General features: G+C 51.9%; 1 protein-coding gene across 1 annotated transcript; it reads right to left on the minus strand.

Moving 5' to 3' along the window:
* Positions 1–3965: 3965 nt before the first annotated feature.
* KRT74 (keratin 74) lies at positions 3966–12794 on the minus strand. The gene is made up of 9 exons (XM_045466131.1): positions 12247–12794; positions 11423–11637; positions 10919–10979; positions 10329–10424; positions 9701–9865; positions 8379–8504; positions 6696–6916; positions 6206–6240; positions 3966–5262 (listed from the first exon to the last, which is right to left on the minus strand). The coding sequence occupies exons 1-9, from the start codon at positions 12715–12717 to the stop codon at positions 5072–5074; spliced, it is 1581 nt and encodes a 526-aa protein (XP_045322087.1). The 5' UTR covers positions 12718–12794; the 3' UTR covers positions 3966–5071.
* Positions 12795–13668: the final 874 nt, after the last annotated feature.

The raw sequence follows: 13668 nt of genomic DNA on the forward strand, positions 1-13668 counted from the left end.
GACACTTTGTATGAGTGGAATCATACAATGTGTGACCTTTCATGTCTGCCTTCCTTCACTTAGCACCGTGTTTTCAAGATTCGTCCGGCGCCTGGGTGGCGCAGTCGGTTAAGCGTCCGACTTCAGCCAGGTCACGATCTCGCGGTCCGTGAGTTCGAGCCCCGCGTCGGGCTCTGGGCTGATGGCTCAGAGCCTGGAGCCTGCTTCCGATTCTGTGTCTCCCTCTCTCTCTGCCCCTCCCCCATTCATGCTCTGTCTCTCTCTGTCCCCCAAAAAATAAATAAACGTTGAAAAAAAAAATAAAAAAAAAAAAAAAGATTCGTCCATATTGTAGCACGCATCAGTACTTCACTCCTGTTTATGCCTGAATAACATCCCATTGCCAAGGATATACCACAATTTTTTTTTATCTATTCGCTCATTGTTGGACATTTGGGCTATGTCTTACCCTTCTAGGCTGCTATAACAACTATAACAAACACCACAGACTGGCACCTTATAAACAACAGAAATTCATTTCTCACAATTCTGGAAGCTGGGAAGTCCAAGGTCAAGGCACCAGTATGGTCGCATTGTGGAAGAGACCCTCTTTCTGGTTCATAGCCACCTACTTCTCACTAGGTCCTCCTATGGTAGAGGGGCTAGGGAGCTCTGTGGGGTGTCTTATTAGAACACTGATCCCACTCACGAGGGCTCCCCCCTCATAACCTAACATCTCCTAACCTCCCCCCTCCTAACCCCCCATCTCCTAACATCACCGTCTTTGGGGGTTAGGATTTCAACCTGTGAATTTGGGGGACACACAAACACTCAGACCACAGCAATGTGTTTCTGCCTTTAGTTATTGAGAACAGTGCTGTGATAAACATGCATGTACATGAATTTGCTTGAATGCCTGTTTTCAATTCTTTAGGATATACATACCAAGGAGTAGAATTGCTCATGCGACAACCCTACATTTAACTCTATGAGGAACTGCCCAGTTGTTTCCCACAATGACGAACCATTTTACATTCCCACCAGCCATGTACAAAGGTTCCAATGTCTCCTCATGCTTGCCAACACTTTTTATTTTCCATTATTATTTTTTTTATTACAGCCATCCCCAGTGGGTGTGAAATGGTACTTCACTACGGTTTGGATTTGCATTTCCCTGATGACTAATTGTGTTGAGCACCCTTTTATGTGCTTTTTGGCCATTTGTAGATCTTGGAAAAAAGAAGTCCATTAAAGTCCTTTGCTCAATTTTTGGTTGGGTCGTTTGTCCTTTGCTGTTAAGTGCTACGAGTTCCTTATATGTCCTGAATACTAAATCTTTAGCAGATGTTTGATTTACAAAGATCTTCCCTTATTCTGTGGGTTTTCTTTTCACTGTCTTGATAGTGTTGCTTCATGTACAGAAGTTTTAAATTTTGAAGTCCAACCTCATCTATTTTTTCTTTAGGTGCTTGTGCTTTGATGTCATATCTAAGAATCCTCTACCAAATCCAAAGTCATGAAGATTTATTCCTATGTTTCTTCTAAGAGATTTATGGGTTTAGCTCCTATATTTAGCTTGTTGATCCATTTGATGTAATTTTTGTATTTGATGAGAAGTGGGCATCCAACTTCATTCTTTTACATGTGGCTAGCCAATTGTCCCAGTATGTCTAGGCATGGCATTGGCATCCTTGTCAAAATGGTCATAAATGCATGGGTTTTACTCCCCCAAATCTTTTGAACGTATTTGTGCTAGGTAAAAAGATCCTAGGAGCATTATCTCCTAGGTGCCTCTGTGAGGTAAAGCTCCCTTAAGTGTAAAGCCCAGAAAAGAATAAGGCAGTCCTTGCCCTTGAAGCCCCCAAGTCTGGCCCTGATGGAATCAGTCACACAGAGAGAACATCTCAATCACGTGTGGAAATGTCATGTTGGAGTAAGCAATGGGCACTGCCAGATCCTAGAAAATAGGCACTCGGGGGGCGCCTGGGTGGCGCAGTCGGTTAAGCGTCCGACTTCAGCCAGGTCACGATCTCGCGGTCCGGGAGTTCGAGCCCCGCGTCAGGCTCTGGGCTGATGGCTCGGAGCCTGGAGCCTGTTTCCGATTCTGTGTCTCCCTCTCTCTCTGCCCCTCCCCCGTTCATGCTCTGTCTCTCTCTGTCCCAAAAATAAATAAACGTTGAAAAAAAAAAAAAAAAAAAAAAAAAAAAAAAAAAAAGAAAATAGGCACTCGGCCCAGCCTAGGGATTCATGGAAGTTTCCAGAAGGAGTGGGTACCTGAATGGAATCTCAAAGGAGCATTAAGAGTCGTCCAGGTAATGAAAGGTGCAAATGACAGTCTATGCACAGAAGCTGAGTACGAGCATCACCTGGATAGATGATTCAGCTCTTAAATACATCTTCATTGGAGGTCTACACAGAGCAAGTAAACCAGATGCTTACCCTCCCAAACAGTGTGGACACTCCCTCATTCCCCGGGGCTGCTCTCCAACCAAAAGTTCCACGCACACCTGTTCCTTCTGGTCTCTTTGTCCTGTGTGCTGAAGTCAGACCTACAGAATTGAAGTCAGTCAGCACTGGTCCTACCTCTACGATTTCTCCTTCTTGGGCTTCACAGGGATCTCCAAATTGAGTCCCAAAGCAACAGCACAGTCACCCCTGTGCACTTCTCAGGATCTTAAGTCAGCCCCAGATAACATAGAATCTGTCCATTTCTCAGGTGGATAAACTGCAACCAAAGGAGCTGCCCCTCTGCTCTCCTCAACACCCCAGCACAGGACATGTTGCCTCAGTCCCTCAAAACCACATCTACCTAGCCTCCTTCACTGTGCACCCAGGACTGGGCACAGCACCCAGGCCTTGCCACCCCATGGCCAGAGGTATGCCTGCACTGGGGCCCTAGGGGAAGTAAACCCCATGAATGGCTCATGGGTTCCTCTAAAGGCTGTTTCATGTTACAGATCCCATCCACCCATCCCCTCCCCACAGCGTCTCTTACTGGGTCACTGGGAATTTGGTCTTTGGAGAAAGGCAGAGCATCAGTGCTGGGAAGGGCTTTAGGGGTTCGTGACCCACAGAGTCCGTGGATGGCCTTTGTGGGTTTGCAAACCTCTGAACATGCAGACACATTTCTGTAGCATTTTTCAGGGGGGATGGTCCACAGCTTTTATCAGCTGGTCTGAGTGCAACCGGTGATGGTCAGTGGCCAGAACAGAGCCCCTATAACTCCCAGGGCACTATTTCTGGTACCCACAGTGATGACGGCGGTGACATCAGAGAGAGGCATTTGGGCAGAAAGCCCACCAGACTCTTGGGCTCTTGTGCTCCCCAAGGTTTATTGCATCTTGGCACACACAGAAGGGGACCTCCGTAATACATGAAAGGCACAGTGAGGTCAATGGAGGTGGCAGCTTGGGACGAGAGGACCCGCCCTCGCAAGGCCTGCCCCTGTTACCCTGAGGGCTGGAGGGGCAAACATCTCAGGCACATTTATGATACCAGATGGATCAGAAAGCCAACCAGAGGGCTGAATGCTGCAGGCCAAAGCTGAGGGACTCGGAACCCCACCCAGCCCCACTGCTCACTTTGGAAAATCTAAGACCTCCCACTCCCCACCAAAATAAGCACACAAAAGCTATCCCCAAACATACCGTGATGGTGTGCTTTAAGTTCTCTCTCCAGGAATCTACGTGCCTATCTTTCTAGTTATTTGATTAAACTTTCCTCCTCCTCCAGGAAGCCTTCTTTGCTTAGCTTCTACATCCTGGCCTCTTCTCAGCATTGTTGCATGGGACTGCCATTCCCTGATTTGTACGAGGACATGATTTGCATCTATGTCCATCTGTCCCATCAGCCTGCGATGACCTCCAGAGCAGCTTGCCCTGATCTGCCTCCTGACTTTCTAAAGGCTGGTGCATGTGGGTGGGGCGGGGCCCATTGTCATTAGGGGGTGGGCAATTTGGTGAGATTGACACACTGACAAGGGTGTCCCTCTGATATTACTCAAGGGCAGTTTATTGATTGTACAGCAGGAATCCAGAGTTCTTAACTCAAGCAAAGAAGGGACTGGGTGTGACCATTTTTAGGAATATTTACATCAAGAGCCATGACTTCTGGCCTGGGCAGTACCATCAGAGATAGATCAAGCTCCCCCCACCAAGCACAGCTCATAGCAACAAGAATTGAGAATCACCAGCACAGCAGGATACAGCCCCAGAGAGAGCACTCAAGATAAGTCACACACCCACAGTCCTCAACAAAAAGGCAACATAATCATGCTGCCCTCATCAAAAGAACCATGGGTTCAAAAAAAACTCCCTTTGTGAAAGAGGCAGTGATATGCCATGGAAAGTATATAGACCCTGGAGTCAGCCAGACCTGGGCTTGACTCGTGGCCCTGGTACTTCGTGGGTCACAGGGACAGATTCTACAGCCTCTCAGAGGATGGGGCTTCTCCTCTGTCCTGAGGACGCTGGTTGCATCCACCCAGCAGGTTGGGTAAGAAAGACAGGCATGCGGGGAGCCTGGCACGTAGCAGGTGCTTAGCATACGGTTGTAGCTATTACCAGTAAGGGAGGAGTGGTGGGTGACCCAAGGTGGCAGGCGATCCCTACGTTCTCTGTCACTTGGCTTTGTAGAGACAGATAAGCTAGTGGTCTGAGAGAGGACACCTTTTCTCCTAAATAATGGAGTCATTCGGCAAAGACCTTTCTGAGGGGACAGGCAAGGGCTGGCTGACCGCTTGCCTCCTGGATGCACATGGAATGAGCCTCAGCCTCAGCACACAGCAAAACTATTCCCCCCTCCCCTCCCGCTCCGCCACCCCCCTCCCCTCTTCTTCTGGGGAGGACCAGAGCTTCCCAGGGCCAAAAAGGTAATTGGAGCCTGTGCCCCAAAGCCTCCTGAAGGCAGTAAGGGGAAACAAGAAGTCAGAGTCCACGCGGTACTGAGAAAACAGGACCGTCAGGGGAGGCACGGCACGGGTGGCCGAGTGCACTACAGACAGTCCCGGGACTCAGGGGTGGAGGGTGGGGGACAGCAGACAACTCCAGGTGGGGCGATGGCCAGGATCTCTCTTCTCCCAGGTGCCGGGAGTTTATCGGGTAGCTTTCCTGGAGGGGGCGCTCTTGCCCCGGGCATCCTTGAGGTCTCCCATTCGTGCCCCTTTGGCCCTGGACTGTCCGGCCCAAGTGCTGCTGGAGCTGCCCGCCAGGCCACTGGGCCCCGTGTCAGCACTGCCAGAGGTGCTGGGGTGGTAGTAACCGTTTCCACCGCCGCTGATGACAGCTGAGGAAGGGCCGAGAACAGAGAAGAAGGGCAGTGAGGGTCAGTCAGCGAAGAAGCCATCCCCCCTCAACCCCCAGCAAACTTCAGCAGCTTGGAAACATCACAAAGACCCACAGACACCCTGCGATGCGTCAGGCTCCGCGTGAGGCGAGGACCACACAGCACAGACACGGTCCCTGTCCTCCTGGAGATTCTTGGACTGTTTGGCGCCCAGTGTACATTCTTTTTTTTTTTTTTAACTTGTTATTTAAAGTTTATTTTACTTGGGGCGCCTGGGTGGCTCAGTCGGTTGGGCGTCCGACTTCGGCTCAGGTCATGATCTCGCGGTCCGTGAGTTCGAGCCCCGCGTCGGGCTCTGCGCTGACAGCTCAGAGCCTGGAGCCTGTTTCCGATTCTGTGTCTCCCTCTCTCTCTGACCTTCCCCCGTTCATGCTCTGTCTCTCTCTGTCTCAAAAATGAATAAACGTTAAAAAAATTAAAAAAATAATAAAATAAAACAAAGTTTATTTTATTTATTTTTGAGAGAGAGAGAGAAAGAGAGAGAGAGAGAATCCCAAGAAGGCTCCACACTGTCAGTGCAGAGCCCAGCGTATGGCTCAAACTCACAAACCGTGAGATCATGACCTGAGTCAGCCGCTTAACCAACTGAGACACCCAGGCGTCCCTGCCCCTGTGCACATTGTTAACCCTCTCTCTGGATGACAATGCCCTGGGAAGAGACAGGAAGGAAATGGGGTAGGCACGACTTCAGTCACTGTTTCCATGGGACAAAGGGAAATAGGTTTCCTTTGAAGCCAGAGAAGCTTCAAAAGACAGTTGCAGAAATTCCCAGACTGGGGGTGGGGCAGAACCACTAAAGGAGGTGGCATCGCCCTATCCTCGTGTCCACAGCTTTCCCATCCAGCCAGAGTCCCCACCCAAGCCATCTCTCGGGGACACTTACAGATGCTCACAGACGATGGATTCTCACCAGACATCCTGTAAGACAGAAAGTTAGAGAAGGATAAAACCTCAAGGAAGTGTCCACATTCAGCTAAACCTTGATGGGCACCTGCTTTAACACGTAGATTATTTTCATTCAACCTTAAAACAATCCTCGAGATGGGGATTATAATCTCATTTTCCAGGTAAGAACATAAAGATGCAGAGACGCTCAATGATATACCAGGACTGCAGAGCTTGTGCGTGGCAAAGCTAGTGATGAAACCCAATCTGGGGTTTCTGTGTGACCCCACCTGGTATTTTCAGAGCACCCCTCATGCTATTTGCTTCATGTTTGACCTCCATCACAGGAAGGAAGGGAAGCTGAGCTCCCCAGTCAAATCACCACCTTGTGCTCATGTTGTTCATCTTCCACTTCCCAAATGTCCCCAGCCTAGCAGCGAGCCACCCACAGCCCCTTCTCCCCTGCTTCCCCCCGCCCACCCCCCCACCTGCACTCCTCGCCCTCCAGCAGCTTGCGGTAGGTGGCGATCTCCATGTCCAGGGCCAGCTTCAGGCTCATGAGCTCCTGGTACTCCCGCAGCATCCGGGCCAGCTCCTCCTTGGCCTGGTGCAGGGCGGCCTCCAGCTCGTCCAGCTTGGCCCGGGCATCCTTCAGGGCACTGTCGCCCCGCTGCTCGGCATCGGCGATGGCCGTCTCCAGGTTGGCGCGCTGAAAGCCAAAGACCGGGGAGATCATCAGAATGCAAGAGAGTTTTTAGATCTTCTGGGTTAGGTAGCACAACCCCCATTCTTTACAGATGAGGCCCGAGGTGACAGCAATGAAAAGCTGCAGAGCCAGCACTCGACCTTGGGTCTCCTCTATTTTCTGTCGCAGATGGATATTTACAGGAATTGGTGTGAGAAGCTGTTGAAGCAGTTACATGTCATGGGTATAGGAAGAAAACTTTGATGTTCGCAAAGTTGTCTAGTCCCTGGGGTTGGAGGCCACCAGTGGCTATAAACTCAAAGGACACCAGGTCCAAGAGAATCACGCTGAGACCCCAGCCACAACGCCTCTAAGGAGCAGACAGCATGCCAAGGTGCCACTGGAGTCAGATTCCTGCCTGCAGAACAGCTCCCAGTCAGGACCCTTGCTACCTGCTAGCACCAAGAGCAAGCATTTCTGGACCAATCCAGCACTCTGCAGGGAGTCTGGCTCAGTGCTCCCCCCTTGGCAGCCTGAATTGGGTGAAGGAGGCTTCCCTTAGAGCAGGAGGTTAAAGGTCTGAAATCACAACTACAACCTCAGAAACTAGATTCTGACAAACACCTAGCAGCACTGTGATGTCACGTACTGATGGGGAGGAAAGCTGTCCCCGGGCTCCCCCACATCGCCTGGAGTAGAGGCCTCAGGGAGGAGAGTAGGCTCTGATCTTTCAGTTTGGTGACTCTGTCACTGGCAGAGCTGACCTGGTTCTTTGGGGAGAACCAGGACAGGAAGGATTCCCCACCACCTTAAAATCAGCTCCCCACTGACATGGTGTTTAAGTCTTGCTGCTTCCAGGTGAGACAGGATCCCCCAGCCGAAGTGGACATCCCACGTGGCACAGGGCAGGGCCACCCAGGAGGGCTTCATCTGCTGTTGTCCTCCCTCCGTCACCAGGACTACGCCCCACCCGGAGGGCAGGAACTTAACGCGGCCATGGAGGGGCCCGGGATGCATTCCCCACGCATCCCACACGTGTTGAGTGTCCATGGGGAGGAGGAGGTGTGGGAGCTGCCGCCAGAGGGCACATCTGAAGGGTTGTACAGCAGGTTTGTTTCACACAGAAAAGGTCTGAGAAAGAGGGAAAAAAGAAAGAGGAAACCTGATTTCTAATGTTGGCTCTGTTGATGACCAGCTGGAGACCTTGGGCAAGTCACTGTCCCTCTTCAGCTCATCTTCCTTACCTATGAACTGGGAGTCAGATGAGGTAAGCTCAAGGCATTTCCCAATCCTGAGCACAGTGCCAGCTCTGACCACAGGGGTACAGAGGCAGGTGGGAAACAGGGACAGTGGATGGCTGAGGGGCTCCCACGCCCAGGTTGGGAGATTTGCTTTGTGCAAAAGGGTGGGCTCCGGTTTCTCCATCGCAGGGGATGAAATTGAACTTCACCAGGAACTTGACAATCTTTGTGAAGTTGCTGCCCACCTGCTTCTTCACATTGGCAGTCTCACACCGGATCCGCTGGATGAGCCGGTTCAGCTCTGACATCTCGTTCTTGGTGTGTTTGAGGTCATCGCCGTGCCGGCCGGCTGCCAGCTGCAGCTCTTGGATCTGGTTTCCCAGAGATAGAAAGTTGGTTATGAGACCGGACTGCATCCCCTGTCCCCCGACTTGAAGTAGGGGAAGGGTCCTGAGCAAACAATCCCAGGGCTGGGACCAACCAGGGGAGGTGGTTCCAGGGCAGGAAGTGATAGAGCGGGGGCCCGGGCACCCTTCTAGGGGTTTTGTGGTGGTTCCGGCCCAGAAGTCCACCCCCTTCTCTAAGCAGAGCCCGTGTGCTGGGTCCATCCTTTCTCCTTGCTCTGCCTGTGTTCCTTCCTCAGCTGGATGAAAGAAAGACGTAAGTCACATTTATTAAGCACTTTCAAAATCTAAGAAGTGCTTTCAGCTTGTTTAGCACCTCTTTACAGAAGCATCTGCATAGGCCAGGCTCTGCTCCAGGTACTGGAGGACATAGCAGTGAGCAGGATAGGTGAGGTCCCTGTCCCCACAGAACATAAATTCTCCCATAGCCCTTTCTCAGTGACAAGTGGAGAGCCAGGAAACTGACGGCCGTGTGTACCCTTAAGATGGCGGGATTGTTGGCTCGGGGCTCGTAGCTCATGTCTTCCCCTCTCCCCTTGCCCAGTCCTCCAGAGAAGAGGGGATGACATATCCATGGACAGGGGACGAGGAACCTGTGATCTTTGCTGTTCGTGGGATTTAACAAACATGAAAAGGGGGGCCAGAGCGTGGCAGGTGTGAAGCCCTGAAAAGCACCCAGGCAGAGTCTCCTCCAAACATAATTGCCATTGCCCAGAAGGTGCCTAGACTTTCACTTCCTCATCTTGGAAGTCTCCCCACACTGATTAGGAAAGAGCTCGGGGCTTCCTCTTCCCTCCCCACCCCACCCTGGGTCTTCCCTAGTTACTCTCCCCCATATTTGTTACTCTTCTGCCCCATAATGACACGCCATAATCCCTGGAAACACATTTGTTTTATAGCAGGAACCCCTCTCTTCTTTCTTCCGTCAATGGATTGCCTGTCCCTCTCCGTTGAATACGCCCATCCACACCAATTTTATGTTTTACCTTGGATCATAGTCTCTACTAAGAATTCTTTTCAAGTAGGATGTGGCCAAAGCATTTGGTTGTAACCATTCTTCCTTTCAGCACATCTACAAAGACGGCTCTCGAATTCACTGGTGGAGGTGTCCCTTCCCAGGAAAGGAGAGGCTGGTGGAGGACAGCGATCTCCCTGGTGCCCACCTTGCTCTGGTACAGGGCCTCAGCCTCTGCCTTGCTCTTCAGGGCGATCTCCTCATACTGAGCTCGGACCTTGGCGATGATGCTGTCCAGGTCCAGGTCCCGGTTGTTGTCCATGGACAGGATAACAGAGGTCTCGCTGGCATGAGTCTGGATCTGGGCCATCTCCTGAATTGAGAGATGAGGAGAGTCAGTGTCACCCAGCCTCCCTCTGCTGCCTATTAGTCTTCTGGGCTTACATGGTGGGAAGACGTCCCTGCTCCAGATCTGTCTGTTGGAGCGGAGGGAGAAGGCTCACAGCAGCAGGATATACCCCACAGGGGCAGCAGGCAGTCGACGGCTTTTCCCATAACTCGCAGGGTTAAGAACCTGTGCTTGAGTAGAACTTCACAAGGTCATTTTTTCCTGCCTGCACACAAGGTCACTATCATAGCCCAGGTGGGATGGTCTCTTATGTATATGGCTACTGGGGACCAAGATCCTACACTTCCGTGGTCTCGCAGTGCAGAGTTTTGCACCTTTCTATAAAAACAGGCTTCATTCTATTCATTCGAAATCCTTCTAATTGGCATCCCAGTGAAGCCTCCAGCTGGCAAGAGGCAGGGTGGGGAAAGGGTAGGAGTATCCTCACCGCGTCATACAAACACTTGAGGAACTTGATGTCTTTATCCAGAGAGTCTACTTTGGCCTGAAGCTCCACCTTGACCGTGTAGGCTGCATCCACATCCTGCCAAGAGGTGCCCAAAACATTCAGTCAATACCATCCCATCTCATCAGCTTTCCCTGTCCCTGATCCCAGAGCCATCTGATTTCCTTTTTTTTTTTTGCCTGCAAATGGAAGCATATGGTTGAATAAAATCACTCAATATTGCTTTTTCTCATACTCACTTACTCTCTGAAAATAGGGAAAGGGGAATGTTGCTTGTTACACTGGAGAAAAACAATGCCCAGAGAGGTAGAATGAGTTTCCCCAAGTCACACAGGAAGGTCAAGCTGGACCAGAGTTTCCTGACTCCCAGGCCAGAATTCTCTGCTGTCTGTCTCTCTGCCCGTCCCCTGGGTGTGTGTCCTGTCTCTCCAACTTGCTAGAGGCCAGAACAATGACTCCGTCCCCATTTAGGCGTAAGCCCCTCCCGAGGAGGCCTGGGCTGGAGTCCTGAGTGGAGGCGGTTCAGATGGGGGTGCAAGAGACCCCGGTCCATAGGCTCTTCTCTTCCTTACCTTCTTGAGCACCACAAACTCATTCTCAGCCGTTGTGCGCTGATTAATCTCCACCTCATACCTGGGAGAAAGGAGAGAGGATAGCAGAGACCTCAGTCCCACTGGCCAAGTAACCTTCCCTTCCCACTGTCCGGGCAAATGCTTGGGTGCAGAGTCCCTGCTGGATCGCCTAGCGTGGCACAGGCTGGGAGTGGCGGGACTATGTCCCTGAGTTGCCTCATTTATATTCCACTCTCTGGATCCTAGGAAAATATCCAAGTGTCCATTAGGCTCCCTAAACTGGCCACTGAACCAGTCGGTGGGTCAATGAGCATGGCACTCCTTCCGATCAACCAGATAGGACGTTCTTATCAACAGAGCACGCTGTTGTGCCACAACCGGGGGAGGGGTGTGAGCCCCTGGCCCTGGTGCTTGCTCCCTCCCCACCGAAAAAGCGGCACAGAGATTGGGTTTGCCAAGAAGCCTCTGGGAATACGACCTATGACCTTGGTGGGCCGCGCTCACCTCTTCTTGTAGTCCTCCACCACGTCCCGCACGTTCCGCAGCTCCGAGTCCAGCCGCACCCGGTCCCCGGACAGCGTCTCCAGCTGCTTCCGTAGGTTGCTGATGTAGCCCTCGAGGATGGGCTCCAGGTTCTTCCTGCAGCTGTTCAGGTCCAGCTGCTGTAGCAGCTCCCACTTGGTCTCCAGCACCTGGTTCTGCTGCTCCAGGAACCGCACCTGGGACCACAATGGAGGCTATTGTGTCCATGGACGTGGGCCATTGACTCCCAGGTTACATGAATTTTTCTAAAGTCGTTTGGCTTAAGTGCTGACTCTCCACTCATGGGATTCCATGCAAACTAGACCTTTACAAGTGCTCATTCCATAGCCTTCTGGACACAACCAATCCCTGAAATCTCGAGGAAGAAGGAAATTCCATAGCTTTCTTCCGTCACCTGACTCAGCACCTGGGAGATGCTCCCCCTGATGACTCAGCCAAGGGTTTCTTCTGTACTGTGAGCCCTCCCCTCCCAATAGTGCTGATCCTACCTTGTCTTCTTTAAAGAGCTGGAGATTCATCAAGTTGTCCTCCAGAAACCCAGCACTTCTTTCCCAAGGTGGGGCTATGCTTCACTCAGTTCTCGACCCTTCTTTGCAAAATCCCCCAAGAAAGCGGCACATTCATTCATCTCCTTGTGCTACGTAGCTTACAAGATGTTATGATCAGGGAGCCCTTCCTGACACCCAGCTGCCACCTTTCCACCCACTGTGCCCTGTCTACTCCCAGGCAACAGGGATTTGTTCCCATCTCACTGGACTGTCTCGTCCTCCTCCCGTGAGACCCACCTTGTCGATGAAGGAGGCAAACTTGTTGTTCAGAGCCTTGATCTGCTCCCGCTCTTGGGCGCGCACTTTCTGGATCTCGGGGTCCAGCTCCACGTTGAGGGGGGCCAGGAGGCTCTTGTTGATGGTGACCTGGTGGATGCCCCCGGGTGGGCACACGGATGGGCACACGGGCCCCGAGGCCGCACTGCCAAACATGCTGCCAGCAAAGCCAGTGGCCCGGCCCCCTCCACATCCAGAGCCAGGCCCAAAGCTGTAACCTCCAGTCCAAACACCACCGCCAGCCGTATGGAAGGAAATACGCCGATTCCCTCCAAGACTATAGAGGCTCCGACTGCCGAAGCCAGCCCCAGGTCCTTTGCCAGCGGCACGGCAAGAAGCCATACTGCCCACAGCCTTCCTCAGCACCACGGCTGAGCGCCCACTGAAGCCACCCTTGTCACCACCAGCCTTGATGTTCAGCTGGCGACTCATGGTGGGAAGGATGGAGTTGACAGAGCTGGAGAGAATACCAACGGATAGAGAACACTCTGACGGGGCACCCAGAGGGCTGCCTCCTTTTATCCTGTCGAGCCCAGGACACCGGAAAAGGGCGTCTCTCCACTATCTCCTTTCCTAGTGCTAAAGGGCCAGGGGCCACGGGCAATTTGTAGAATAGAGATCTCCAACCCTTCGTGGGAACAAAGCATTTCTGATAGCAAGCGGAATATGCTGTCCTTGCAGACCGGAGTGGTCTAATCTGGCATTTATCTGTGCTCTTAATTAGGGAGCAGGAAACTTATCCCCTTCAGAGATCTCCTAGCTTTATTTTTTCCAGGGCTTCCTCCGTCTTGTTTACCTATCAGGGAGGAGCAAAGGCAATGCCTGGCTTTATCCAGAGAAGACCCATCTGAAAACCCAAGGTTTCCTCCCAAGAGAACCCATCTCCCATTATTGGGTTGGTGGTAGTGAGGAGCCGAAGTATTCACGCCAGAGAAGAGGAGACTTGGAAAGAACATGGTGTCTTCAAAGATCTAGATCCAAGACAGAAGTTCCAGGAGTCATTCTTTGGGTCACTGTCGGGACCCCAGCTGTTCAGCGACAGAACGAACCATAGGAAGATAATGGAAGCAACCACACAGAGTCTGCATGGCCCTCAGCAGGGGTATTGTCTGGGGCTTTCTGTGGGTGAGGCCTGCGGGGGGTGGTGGTTGGTGGTGACCTTGATGTTGCCTTTTCAACAGTAAAAACCTTTTCAGGCAGCTGGCAGTTCCTGCAGCCACGTTTTTGCTCCCGAATAAGGTTGCCCACCCCATACTGGGTCTCCCCAACCCCTGTGATCCCTGGAGAAACACTCCACGCCCAGGGACCAAGCTGCAGGAGTCCCCGAGTTGGGGGGGGGGGGGGACTGTTCTGTCAGTTTCCTGATCATTTCAGTTCTGTCAG

Source organism: Leopardus geoffroyi, chromosome B4 (assembly GCF_018350155.1).
Source record: "Leopardus geoffroyi isolate Oge1 chromosome B4, O.geoffroyi_Oge1_pat1.0, whole genome shotgun sequence".
Lineage (NCBI taxonomy): Eukaryota > Metazoa > Chordata > Mammalia > Carnivora > Felidae > Leopardus > Leopardus geoffroyi.